The sequence below is a fragment of the Enhydra lutris genome, unplaced genomic scaffold, assembly GCF_002288905.1.
Source record: "Enhydra lutris kenyoni isolate GAN:26980312 unplaced genomic scaffold, ASM228890v2 scaffoldscaffold20, whole genome shotgun sequence".
Taxonomy (NCBI): Eukaryota; Metazoa; Chordata; class Mammalia; order Carnivora; family Mustelidae; genus Enhydra; species Enhydra lutris.
Window position 1 is genome coordinate 3,777,441 of NW_019154104.1, and position 14,320 is coordinate 3,791,760.

A 14,320-nucleotide genomic window follows, 5' to 3' on the forward strand; every position below is an offset into this window, starting at 1 on the left:
AATTTTTTGCTCTTCAAAAGACACTTATGAAAATGAAAATGCAGCCATAAACTGGGAGAAAGTATTTGCAAAATGTAATATATAGCAAAGAACTTATATCTAGAATATGTAAAGAATCCTTATAGCTTAATAAGACAACCCATGGGCACCTGGGTGGCTCAGTGGGTTAAAGCCTCTGCCTTCGGCTCAGGTCATGGTCTCAGGGTCCTGGGATAGAGCCCCGCATCAGGCTCTCTCTCTCTGCCTACTTGTGATCTGTCAAATAAATAAATAAAATCTTAAAAAAAAAGACAACCCAGTTTTTAAAAATTACTCCTTTACTTAATCTCTACACCCAACATGGGGCTCAAACTCAACCCTGAGTTTAAGAGTCAAGTGTTCAGCCAACTGGGCGCCCAGTCCAATTTTTTTAAATGAGGAAAAGAATTTTTTTTAATAGATTTTATTTATTCGAGAGAGAGAACACAAGTAGAGGCAGTGGCAGACAGAGAAGCAGGCTCCCTGCTCTCCCAATGTGGGGCAGCCCTGATCCCAGGACCCAGGGATCATGACCTAAGCCTAAGGTTAACCAACTGAGCCACCCAGGTACTCATGAGCAAAAGATTTTAAGAGACACTTTGCAGAAAAAGATAGGATGGTAACTAAAGCATATGAAAAGATTCCTAACATCAATAGTAATTAGGGAAATGCAAATTTAAGCCACAATGAGATACCAGCACACACCTAATAGAATAGTTAAAATCAAAAGACATGCTATTTCTGGTATTGGCTAGGGTGCAGAGTAAGTGGACCTCACAGTGCTGTCAGGAATGTAAAATGTAGCTGCCAGGAGTTGTACCCCTTTGGGAATCAGTTTAGCAGTTTCAAATGAAAATAACACCTCCCCTATGACCCAGCCATCCCACTCTGAGGTATTCATCCAAGATAAAGGAAGGTGTATGTTCACACAAAGGCTTACATGAATGTTCATAGCAGCTTCATTTGTAATAGCCAAAAATTAGAGCTAGCCCAAATGTACATCAAATAGCTGAACTGTTAAATCCTTATAATGGAATATTACTCAGCATTAAAAAAGGAATATCTATTGCTATGACATTGATGAATTTCAAATTAATTATACTGGATGAAAGAGGCCAGACAGAAAGTACACACTTTATGGTTCCATTTATATAAATAATGTTGACACTGTAAACTATAGTAACAAAGCAGACCAGTGGTTGCGTGGAGGAACATGGTCTAGAAAAGGGTTAGAAGTAAGAATTACAAGGGGGAGGACACCTGGGTGGCTCAGTTGGTTGATCAGCTACCTTCAGCTTAGGCCATCATGATCCCAGAGTCTTGGGATTGAGCCCCACATGGGGCTCCCTGCTCAGTGGGGAGTCTGCTTCTCCCTCTGCCTCTCACCCTGCTCGTGCTCACTCACTCTCAATAAATAATAAATTTTTTAAAAATCTTAAAAGAATTACAAGGGGGCACAAGGAAACTTCGGAGTATATGTTGTTCATTTTCTTGCCTGTGGTGGTTCCATGTATGCATACATGTTACTGTTGTATTCAACTACCTCTTCTCAGAAAACATTTTGTTTTAGGTAATATTGAATTTAGGAGAAGTAAAATTACAATAAAATGATAGTCCCTAATTATCACTAATAGGGTCTTTGACAGTATAATTAAAGATCTCAGTATGAAATCACCCTGGATTAGGGTAGGATCTAAATCCAATCATTGGTACTTATAAGAGGAGAGGACAGAGACACAAAAGGAAAAAGGCCACATGAAAACCAAAGCCAAGGTTGGAGTTCTGCAACCACAAGCCAGCTAATGCCAGGCACCGCTGGAAGTTGGAAGAAGTGAGGAAAGAATTCTTCCTGTCACCATGGAGCATGACCCTGCTAACACCTTGGTTTCAGACTTGTGGCCGCAAGAACAGTGAGAGAATAAATTTCTGTTTTTAGCCACCAAGTTTGTGATGATTTGGTGCAGCAGCCGTAGCAAATGAATTCAATTTTTTTTTCTGAGAATCTAATACATTAAATATTTGAAAAATTAAGAATAAAACTGTATACTGTGAAAAGTCTCGTTCCCACCCCTGTCTCCTATTGCCTAGTTCTCTTCCCATCTCAAACACATGCATAACCTCAGGATTTCTTGAATATTCTTCCACAGATTTGTAATGTATATCAACAACAACAACAAAAAGATATGTGTTTCTGTACACACTCACTTTCTTTAAAAATAAATCAGGAGGGACACCTGGGTGGCTCCATTAATTAGGCATCTGCCTTTGGCTTGGGTCATGATCCCAGGGTCCTGGAATTGAATCTAGCATCTGGCTCCTTGTTCAGGGGGGGAACTTGCTTCCTCTGTCTGCTGCTCCCCCTGCTTGTGCATGCGGTCTTTCTGTTAAATAAGATCTTTTAAAAATTAAATAATAAAAATAATAAATGAGGAAAAAATGTTTTGCATATTTTTTCTCTTCTTGAGACCCTGATTTGTTTCCCCAGTTAGGCCACAGTTCCTTAAGAACATGCATCTACTGTTCCCCCAATAAGGAAATGTGGACTGTGCACCCAGGAGCATTCAGTAAAGGGTAACTAGGTAACCTTGAGCACCTGGTCCTCACTAGTACTCTATTTCCTTACCTCCCACTGCCCATTCTGTTCCTCTGAGCCTACACTCACTGATGTCCCCAGTGGTCTCCATAGCAACAATTTAGTGGACTCTTCTAAGTCCTTATGTTGCTGGACCCCTTAGCAGCAACTGACACTGATTCTTGAAACATTCCTTTCTTGGGGCTTTGGTAATGTCACAGTCTCCTGCTTTTCCTCCCTTCTCCTTGGCTATTCCTTCTCTACCCTCAGGGTTCTACTCTAAATCCTCTTTTTAATCTCTTCCTTTTCCCCTAGATGATTTTATTCACTCCTGTGAATAACTCCCCATTCTACAGCAAAACCAAGCCCCTGAATCCAGACCATTTATATAGAAAGAAAGATAGATAACCTCCACTCATTATTTGTCTTACAGATCATAGGTATACCCCCAAACCTTGCCCCTTCCTCCAGTATTCCCATCTCACTGAATACTATTCCTGCCACAGTGGCTGCCTAGGGCAGAAACCCAGACATCATCTCTAACATATCTGTGTCCTTCACTCTCCACTCTCACCAAGTTCTGTTCAGTCTCCCCACTTCCTAATCATCTCTCAAAATGGTTTCCTCTCCACTGCACGTCATTACTCTAGCCCAAACACCACCATCTCTCCCAAGATTCCTTCCACAGCATCAGCTCTTTTCTGCAGCTAGAGTGATCTTTATAAAATGCAAATCTGAGCATCTCTTCGTTAAAAATTTTATATAACTCCCCAACTGTCTTTAAAAACATAACTTCTTTAATCTAATTTCAAGGTGCAAAATCTACTATTTCCCTTCTCCTTCAGCTTCATCAAACCCCTTCCTCCACTTCACTGAACTTTCAGTTCCCCCAATTCATGATACCTTTTCAGGGTCAGAACGCAGACACTTAGTAACAAGGTGTCTGGATTTGGACCCCAGCAAGGGCAACTCACTAGCTGACCTTGGAGTCCCTTCTTTTCTTAACCTCCCTGTGCATCAGTGCCCTCGTGTAAAACAGGGATCATAACAACACCTATGTCAAAGGTTGTTGTATTAAATTCGTTAATATATGCAAAGTAGTTAGAATGCCTACCTTACAGTAAGCTCTCTATAAATATTGTATTTTTACACAAGCGCTAGTGTTGGGGAATGCAATGATGTCTTTTGCTTAATCAGGCTTTCAGTGGGGGAGGAGGAGAAAGATATTAAATAATTTAACGCAGATACAAGCAGAAAGTACAAAGTGGAAAACATAAAAGAACATAGAACCCAAGTGTTCCTCACCCAGACCCCTTAATAGCCTAAAAATCCATAGCAATGGGTGGGAAGCAGGGAAATTCCTCCAAACCGTAGGTGGCGCTGCAACACCCCCAGCCGGCCCGATAGAGGGATATGGGAGGACGCGCTACAAAGGTCACGTGCGCTTGCATTTACCGCCCCGGCGTTCACTTGCTCTTCGTTCCACGTGATTCATATCCTCGGGGATGATTGGTCTGTGCAAGGCACGTGGGCGGGGGCGGCTCGAGGCGGGGCGGGGCGGGGTGGGAGGAGGGGTGGGGCCGAGGGGCGGGGCTGGAGGGGGGTGGTTCAGTGCGGGGGCCGTTGGCTCCAGACAAATAAACATGGAGTCCATCTTCCACGAGAAAGTGAGTGTACGCGTTCGGTGGGGAGCTGTCTGCGGTGCGGTGGCTGCGGTGGGGCGCGGTACCTCCTCCTCTCGGAGCGCTGGCGGGGGCCCCCGTCGCCCCCGTCCCAGTCTCGCCTGGCGGAGGAGCTTCATAGGGCGGGGAGCTTCACCGACGCCCCCACCGCACCCTGTGCCCCAGAGGCGGGTGCCGGTGGAGTCCCGGGCAGGGAGCGCCGGGGAGCTGCGAGGGAATGAAGCAGGGCCGGGGGCGCCATGGGGCACGGGAGGGGGGTGGCACCGAATGGGTTAGCTTCTGCGCTTCCCCTCCACTTTCCGTGGGATTCGTTCTCCAGTCCCTTCTCCTTCACTCTCCTAGGTTTCTAGCTGTTCACCTCTTCGACAAGTCCCTCGATCCTTGCCAACTCCACCCCACTCCTCCAGTCCTGCTCCTGGCAGAATTAACTTTTCCTTCTCTGGGCTCCTCAATTCTTTGTTGGAACCTCCCATACACTTAGATCTCTGGGGTTGTGTTCTTGTTCGCCTGCACTAGGTCCAGGAGCCTCCCGAGGGCGGGGTCCTTGGCTTGTCCCCTGTAGGGGCTGACACTTAGGGAAGTGAGGTAGGAAATCCTCCGCGCCCCTAAATAGGGAAGTCGTCACAAGAGTTTTTGTTACGCGATGTTTAGGTTTCGTTTCTTTTGGTAGTTGCATCTTTCCGAATCAGGAGGCCAGCTCTCTTATTAGGTATTAGGAGTGGACTGGAATAATTGTGTTGTGGTCCGCCTAGTGTTTTTGTTTTATTCTTGTATGACCACGCACTTGAAGATGCTGTTTGTGGCATGTGGAGAAACTCGTCTTTTCTCACATACAGTAAACAAGCTATTTGGGTGTGAGTGAAACCTTCCTCAGGACAACTTTGGCACATGATATGTTGTTTCATAATAGTTTCATGTTTGGAAGGGGTTGCTAGTGAGGTTATTATGTAGTAAGAGCAAAGGAGTTTTGTTAAGTACTTGTAAACTTTCATTTATCCATTTAAAAAGTCACACAATTCAGAGCCATCAAAGATGAAAGAAGCACAGAATAAATCTAAACGAGTGGTTAAGTAGAATGCTTTTCTTTGTAGAAAACATTTTAGCACATTTTAACACTGGAGTAGACCAGTTTTTATGTGTGGGTAAGGGCTCAGTGGTATAGTTATCACTAATCTTTTGACTTAATTGACATGATTTATGAATCTTGCACAAGAGAAATTTAGTTGCTTAAGGAGATTGGGTGATGAGAACCCTACATATACATATTTTTTTAATCGATTTTCAGAAGTTTAGTGTAGGACCAGATGTCTCAAATGGAAGACTTTAAACATTTCCACACAACCTCTTGAGATTCATATAATATGTTTTTACAAATACTGATTGGTGGGTATGGGGCGCTATTTGGATAGATTTCAGTGAAGGTAACAACTGAACCAACAGATCAGAAGAAGCTGGGTACTACCCTCATAAAGGTGTCGTTTCCTGAAAGAACTCACTATCCAGGGATGCCTGGGTGGCTCAGTCTGTTGAGCCTCTGCCTTTGGCTGGAGTCATGATCCTCGGGTCCTGGGATCCAGTCCTGCATCAGGCTCCTTGTTCAGCCGGGATCCTGCTTCTCATTCTGCCTGCCACTCCTCCTGCTTGTGCAATCCCTTTTTGACAAATAAATAAATAAAATCTTAAAAAAAAAGTCACAGTAAGCATCTGTGTAGGCTTAAAGATACTTAAAACGTACAATTTATCTTGGTCATCAACTTAAATGTACTTAATAGATGAGGCTGGTAAGGTTTGGGGGGCATATTTCAAGAATGGAAAGCACCTGTAACCATAAGGCCCATTGTTAATCTTGTACACAGCCCTTTCTGGGAATGTTTTAGCTTAATATGCCATTTTCTAGCACACTCCCTTCCCCTATGCCACACACATTTAACCTTTGCTAGAGTCAGAGAACCAGCTTTGACTCTAATGAAGCTATGTATGTAGAGATACCTGCCTACAACAGGCCTTGCAATTGCTTTCTGTGGGATGTTGGTTTCCCCATTTTCAGAGTTACCATTTTGAGTGTCCTTTATAAAGATAGAATCTAAGCTTAACAGTTGCTTGGTGATTTGTTCCCAGTGCCTAAGACAGTGCCTGGCACATAGTAATTGTTCAATAAATATTTGACTGAATCGAGAATTTCTTGAGCTTCTAAGATGTGTGTGGTGCTATTTATCTAAAGTAAATAATTTCTTTTTAGATATTTTAGGCTTTCTAGGCTATCTATGGTATCTCACATATCCTTGTTTGATGTGTGTATGGGTGTGTTACCCAGCCATCTAAGATCATAAAACCTGGCGCACCTGGGTAGCTCGGTCAGTTGCATAGCTGGTTCTTGGTTTTAGCTCAGGTCATGATCTCAGGGGTTATGTGGTCCAGGCCCGTGTGGGGCTCCGTACTGAGCACAGAGTCTGCTTCAGATTCTTTCCCCTCTCCCCCCTCCTCCTCCCTCCTTAGATGCACGCTCCCTCTCTCTAAAATAAGTAAAAACATCTTTAAAAAAATTTTTTAAATAAAATCGTAAAAACCATTCTTAGCTACTGGAGCAGGTTGTATTTATCTATAGGCTAGAGTTTGCCAACCCCTAGCTTAAATCCTAATTCTAAATGGCCACTAACCACTGGGTGTTTTGGTTCTGGTGTCTGCTGTCATTTTTGTTACTACTTCTGTTGCTGCCTGCTCTTAGTGCAGTCACTGTGCCATCTCAATTGGTACTTTTAATGTAATGAAAACTGAGAATGATAATCAAAGTTTTGGGGATTGTATTTGAAAATACTTAAAAGAGGCTGAGCTTTGACTATGATATTCATTTTGCCCTTCGGTGCTTGTTGGTTCATAATTGTATTTAGGATAGTTTGGGTTTGGGAATAACCAATTTCCAAATGAGTGGTTTGAGGAAGTAATAAAATCATAGACATGAAACTTCTGCCTGCGTTTGAATCCCACCTCTGCCATTTACTACCCATACGATCTTGGGCAAGTCACTTGTTATGTCTCTCTGCCCCAGTTTCCTCCTCTGTGGTGCGAGGATAGTAAAGTGTCCACCTTGGTTATAAGCACTTGGAAGGCTTCCTAGCCAGCAGTATAGACATACTGGCTGTTGTTATTATTCAGATGCATGTGTTTGCTGAACCTCATAATAGGGAGTGAGACCTTATCATCCCTGAGATGGGATGAAGATCTGCTAGGTTGATGGCGTGGCCCTCTAGGTTAGGCCATTTCTGAGCACACACTCTTAGGTTTATGCCTGGTTTCTATTGTAATCTGTTGTAAACAGTAATATCTCTGGGAATTTGAACTAGTGGCAGGTTGGTCCTGAAGACTTTGGGGACAGTAAGGGAGTGATGTGGTTCCAGTTACTATTTATGGTTTTGGGTTTTTTTTTTTTTTAAGATTTTATTTATTTATTTGACAGAGATCACAAGTAGGCAGAGAGGCAAACAGAGAGGGGGAAGCAGGCTTCCTGCTGAGCAGAGAGCCCGATGTGGGGCTCAATCCCAGGACCCTGGGATTATGACCTGAGCCGAAGGCAGAGGTTTTAACCCACTGAGCCACCCAGGCGCCTCACTATAGTTTTATAAAACACCTTGATAGGGACATCTAGGGGCCTCAGTGGGTTAAGCATCTGCCTTCAGCTCAGGTCCTGATCTCAGGGTCCTGGGATTGAGCCCTGCATGGGTCTCCTTGTTCAGTGGGGAGTCTTCTTTTCCCTCTTCCTCTCCCTGTGCTTTCTCTCTCTCTCTCTCTCAAATAAATAAATAAAATCTTTTTTTTAAGATTTTATTTATTTATTTGACAGATAGAGATCACAAGTAGGCAGAGAGGCAGGCAGAGAGAGAGGGTGGAAGCAGGCTCCCTGCTGAGCAGAGAGCCCGATGCGGGGCTCAATCCCAGGATCCTGAGATCATGACCTGAGCTGAAGGCAGAGGCTTAACCCACTGAGCCACCCAGGCGCCCCATCAAATAAATAAATAAAATTTTAAAAGTAAAATAAAATATCTTAATTTGTTCATCCTCTGATCCCAGCACAATAAGTCTGGGCCTGAAATCATGGAATTTCAGTACTACTGAATTTTGCCTATGGCACAGATAAACTTCTATCTAACTTTGGTTGAAGTTCCATGAGAAAGAGGTGTGTGGGGATAAGTTGGGCGCAGGGATGCGTAATCTTAGGTGGGGCCATTGTGTAATTTTTTTTGGTTTATACAGAATTTGATTCATCTTGTGACTTTAAAAAATGATTTTAAATTGGTACAGAACAGTTCTTTGCTTCCATTAAATCATATTAGAAGTACAGAACTTGATGTTTCCTACAGCAGTACAGTTTTACTTAGACAAGGTTTGATATTAAATGCTTACTTTTTTTTATTTCAAGGCTTTTTTATAGAGACTTTCTTTAGTTTTTTATAGAGAGAGTTTTTAAACTAATAGTTGGATTCACAATTTCAATGTATGTATTCAATGTGATGACTGTAGTTTGAGAGTACCAAGCTGAGGCATGTAGCCTGTCAGCTGGACAGAAAATTTGCATTAGAACTGTTCCCAGAAAATCCAGTGTCTGGTCACCGTAGTAGGGAGCTCTTGATATGTGAAAATAGCTGTATCTTAGCAGAGGTCTTTTTGTTGTTACTTGAATTTAAGTGTAACAAAAACAGGTTAGGGGCACACAGATCATCAGTGTACAGCTCAGTGAGGTCTCACCAAGTGAACACATAAATGTAAATAATTCTTAGATTGGGTAACAGAACATTTATCTGCATTCTATAAGCTCCCCTTAGGCCATCTTCCAGATACTCTCCCTCTGCCCCACCTTCACCCCTGCAAGGGTGCTGAATTCTAATGTCATAGATGAGTTTTGCCTGTTTTTGAGCTTTGTAAATAGAATCATATAGTGTGTGTTCTTTTGAGTCTGTCTTCTTGTTTTTTTTTTTTTTAAGATTTTATTTAGAAAGTTTGAGCACGGGGAGGGGCAGAGGGAGTAGGAGAGAGAATCTCAAGCACACTGTGCTGAGAGCGGAGCCCGATGCAGGACTCAATCCCATGACCCTGAGATCATGACCTGAGCTGAAGTTAAAAGTCGGATGCTGGGGCGCCTGGGTGGCTCAGTGGGTTAAGCCTCTGCCTTCGGCTCAGGTCATGGTCTCAGGGTCCTGGGATCAAGCCCCACATCGGGCTCTCTGCTCCGCGGAGAGCCTGTTTCCTCCTCTCTCTCTGCCTGCCTCTCTGCCTACTTGTGATCTCTGTCTGTCAAATAAATAAATAAAATCTTAAAAAAAAAAAAAAGTTGGATGCTTAACCAACTGAGCTACCCCGGTGCCCCTTGAATCTGTCTTCTTTAACATTGATTGATCCATACTGTTGCAGGTGGCTGTAGTTAATTCATTGTCATTGTCATACAGTATTCCCTTGTGAATATAACACAGTTAACCTCTTCTACTGGGATGGCATCTGGGTGGTTTGGGTTGGGAACGTTACGAATAGTGGCTCTTTTATAGATGTCTTTTGATAAATGTATGTTTACATTTCTAATGTTGGCATTATGCACGTAGTTGTGGAATTGCTAGATCGTAGGGTTGGTATATGTTAAGCTTTAGTAGATACTCCAAATAGTTTGCCCGAGTGGGTGTGCAATTTAATGTCCACCAGCGGTATACAGTAGTTTTAATGTTTCTGATCTCCAACATTTTAGGCATTTTGGGGAGTCTGTAGTAGTAACGTTGTGGTTTTACTATGTCATTCCCTGATGGTTAATGAAGTGGAACATCTTTTTGTGTTTTTTAGCTGTTCGGCTATCTTCTTGTGAATACTTCTTTGTCTTGCCCATCTTTCAGTACAGTAGAATATTATTAGTAGGATGTCTGTGTATCCCTTCAATTCACATTTTATTTTTCAGAAGGACTTGCTTTTTGGCAGTAGGAATACAGTAGGAGGGAAACAAGGTCAAGATAAGTTCTCTCTCACTATGTAGCTGTGACTTGAGGGAAAGATTGTGTCTTCACCTTCAGGTGAAGTACCTATTCTGTGCTAGAATTTGAAGATGAGTTTATGTCAGTCCCCTATCTCACACTCAGATGGTCTCAATGCTCCCATCCTGTTCCGTTGTATACATATACCCTGTATCATTTTCAGAAGCTGAATCTTGTTCCTAGAAAATTAATTCATTAGGAAAAATATGTATCTTGCAAGGTGTTGCTTTCTGGGGTCACCATCTCTTGAGTAATGTAGCTCAGAACAAATTGCACAAGGTAAGACAGGCTGGGGAAGACTTTACTGGGGAAAAAGAACTAGAGGGCAGGGTTAGCAGGAAAAGAAAAGTGTTGTCATCTTCTTCCATCATCCCGCAGAGGGATCTGTGTTCACAGGAAGGGATCTCACTCACCAGCCTGTCTCCCTTCTTACAAGGCAAGCATGGGAGAGTGGCCTTGTTGTGGGGAGCAGGGTGATAGGCAGACCACACAGTGCCAGGCGGCTTGGATTTAGATTTGGGGAGCCAGCGGTGTGAGAGCCGGCCGCCCAGCACCCGAAGACCCTGGGCCCGCGGGAAGTTACTCCCTCCACCCCGCACCATAGGAAGGTGGTGATCTCGAAGATCCTGTGGTTTCGTGGATGCAGCTCTCCTTGCTGGCTTGTCTGGAAATGAGCTCCAGGGGTGGTTTTTGGAAGTTTTGCCCATTGTACTGTACTATATACACGTTTTATGCAGAGTTCCCCAAAGAGAACCTTGGCTCTCTTAGCTACAGTCTTCATTAACATCAAATGGGATCTTTCTTACCTGTATCAATTCTTGAAATTCTTTTGTTCACTGATTTCAAATTCCTTGAATAAGCATTTTTTTTTTTAAGATTTTATTTATTTATTTGACAGACAGAGACATAGCGAGAGAGGGAACACAAGCTGGGGGAGTGGGAGAGGAAGAAGCTGGCTTCCAGCTAAGCAGGGAGTCAGATGCTGGATCATGACCTGAGCCGAAGGCGGATGCTTAATGACTGAACCACCCAGGCACCCCTCCTTGAATAAGCATTTAGATTGGGTAAAATGTCTTGATAAAAGAATACAAATGTTCTAGGGATTAAAATTCCCTTTCAGCATTTTTAATTTGCGTTGGAGCCTCCGAAGATGTATGTATTTTAGGTACTGAAAATGAGAGGTGCTAATGTTTTTTATAGAGTAGTTTCTAGTAAAGTATGAAATTGGACATATCTGATAGAGAGTGATATTTGTTTAATATAAATCATTCTTAAGGGGCACCTGGGTGGCTCAGTGGGTTAAGCCTCTGCGTTCTGTTCAGGTCATGATCTCCTGGGATTGATCCCCCACATAGGGCTCTCTGCTCAGCATGGAGCCTGCTCTCCCCCCTCTCTCTCTCTCTCTCTCTGCCTGCCTCTCTGTCTGCTTATGATCTGTATCAAATAAATTTAAAAAAAAAAAATCTAAAAAAAAAATCATTCTCAAGTTTTTGTTCATATAGCTAAATAATTATAGTTTTATTAGTGGTAAAATAATGAAATAAGTGTTAGCAAGTGAAAACTCCTGCATTTATGTTAATCATACTTATCTAAAGCCAAACAGTTCTATTTGGCTGCATTAAGTTAATGATTAAATTCCTCTTTAAGAGGAAGCTACTGTACAAATCTGTTAAACCAGTCACATTTGAATTTTTTCTTTTGGAAATATTAGCAAGAAGGCTCACTTTGTGCTCAACATTGCTTGAATAATCTATTGCAAGGAGAATATTTTAGCCCTGTGGAATTATCTTCAATTGCACATCAGCTAGATGAAGAAGAGAGGATGAGAATGGCAGAAGGAGGTGTTACTAGTGAAGACTATCGCACGTTTTTACAGGTACTGATTTTAAACCCACTAAATCATGTTTTTGTTTTTTAGTTTTTTTGTTTTTTAATGTGGGTACTGTTTAGAAAAGGATGCGCCGTTCTTACTATGGGGCTCTGACTTGTTAATTATAATTGTGCTCTTGACTGTGTAAATGGGAACGCACAAGATGTTATTTTAAATATGCACACTAATGACAGTTTTTATCCTTCTCTCCCCACCCTCAACCTCCGCCTCAACTACCTATCCAAATTAAACAGCAGCCTTCTGGAAATATGGATGACAGTGGTTTTTTCTCTATTCAAGTAAGTAGTCAAAGCGTGTTCTAAGGGTTGTTTATGTCCCAGGCACTGTTGAAGCTAAGGATAGGGTTGATGTGAATATCTTTTCACAGCCTTTCATGGTCAGTGTAATGATATGACCTTCAGAAATTCCTCCAGTAGATGGTGTCTAAGAGTATACGATTATTAAAAAAAAAAAAAATGAGGGACACCTGGGTGGCTCAGTGGGTTAAGCCTCTGCCTTCATTCAGCTCAGGACATGATCTCAGGGTCCTGGGATCAAGCCTGGCATTGGGCTCTCTGCTCAGCATTTTGGCCTCCCCCCCCCCGTGATCTCTGTCTGTCAAATAAACAAATAAAATCTTTTTTAAAAAATAAATAAAAAGTAAAAATGAGCTATAGAGCACAAGAAAAAAAACTGGAAAAAAGTGTAAGATTATACTCTAGAGTACTAGATTTTTATAGAGATAAACATGAAAATTAGGATCGTAGACGCTTCATTTTATTTTATTTTATTTTATTACTTTTTATTTTTTTAAGTAGGCTCCATGCCCAACCTGGATCCCAGTGTGAGGCTTGAACTCACAACCCTGAGATCAAGACCTGAGTTGAAATCAAGAGTCAGACACTTAACCAACTGAGCTACCCAAGCGCCCCAGAACCTTCATTTTTAGAGTAGGGCTTTTTGAAAGGAGACTATTTAATTTACATCTGGATGCTGATAACTATAATTCCAATAAGTTGCAGTATTTCATGCTTCCTACTTGTGTAAATTTGAGAAGACGCAACACCTCACTGCCTTCCATTTAAATCCACCTACCAGGATTGGATTCCTTTATTATGGTCTATGGCTTCTGCTGGTTTTCTTTTTTCAACTTAAGTCTCCCCTTGAATTCTGTGGGTGATTGTACATGTACTGGTGAGATCTTTCATCTTCTCTTTGGGTCTTTCATTCTGTTTCTGACCCCTGAGAGGTTGAGAGGTGTGTCCAGAGTTCTTTCAGAAGCTCTCATGAGGAGTCCATTTATACACATATCTCTGTCGCACTCCCCTGTGCTGTCCTGCTGGACAGCGGCCTGTCCGCCCAGCGCTCCATGGTGGCCTGCAGCCCTCCGCGGCTGCTGCAGAACTGAAGGAGGCCGGGGCAGGCCCAGCACCTGCCGTTGCCTGTGCGTGCAGTGCTGCTCTTGGTGCCTGCTCACGTGTGCCCACTGCACTGCGTTCACTGTGTGTCGACGCAGGTATGTGCTTCACTTCCCGCTCCGTTGGCTGCCTTGGAGGCTAGAGGGTGAATTCTCAGAAAGCTTTTTGTTTTCTCAATTTGAAGTAATCAGGTATGTTTTTTGGGGTTTTTTCCCCCTACGAATTACAAACCCATGATAACAGAAGCTTAAATTCTGAAAGCTTCCATTGAAATTCCCAGAAAAAATTCTTTTTAATAGAATTTTTATCACTACTGAAACCTCTAGACAGTGAGTTGAATATAACTTTTCTAAAGCAGGACCCGTAGCCCCCAAATTATCGCATGTGTATATTGGACTAGTTTTAAGAAAGAATAGTACCCACTGGATAGAATGTACATCTGGATTTTTGAGGCACTTCTATCTAGGAATTGTGTGCTTCTCTGGAACGTTCCAGAAACCTAGAGTAAATAGCACTCTTTTAATGCTATGTTTGTTCTTCTATGGATTCAGTGATGCAGCTATACACACACTTTTTTTTTTTTTTTAAAGATTTTATTTATTTATTTGACAGACAGAGATCACAAGTAGGCAGAGAGGCAGGCAGAGAGAGAGGAAGGGAAGCAGGCTCCCTGCTGAGCAGAGAGCCCGATGCGGGACTCGATCCCAGGACCCTGGGATCATGACCTGAGCTGAAGGCAGCGGCTTAACCCACTA

The 14,320-nt window shown here is 42.6% G+C and overlaps 1 protein-coding gene across 3 annotated transcripts in view; it reads left to right on the forward strand.

Moving 5' to 3' along the window:
* The first annotated feature begins 4,227 nt into the window (after window positions 1-4,227).
* Window positions 4,228-14,320, forward strand: part of LOC111148516 (ataxin 3) — a 32,006-nt gene continuing 21,913 nt past the window's right edge. For all 3 annotated transcript variants that reach the window (XM_022505132.1, XM_022505131.1, XM_022505134.1), the window contains exons 1-3: window positions 4,228-4,257; window positions 11,989-12,153; window positions 12,402-12,446. In XM_022505132.1, coding sequence (XP_022360840.1) covers window positions 4,234-4,257; window positions 11,989-12,153; window positions 12,402-12,446 — 234 coding nt within the window. In that variant the 5' untranslated portion in view covers window positions 4,228-4,233. The remainder of the gene's footprint in view (window positions 4,258-11,988; window positions 12,154-12,401; window positions 12,447-14,320) is intronic.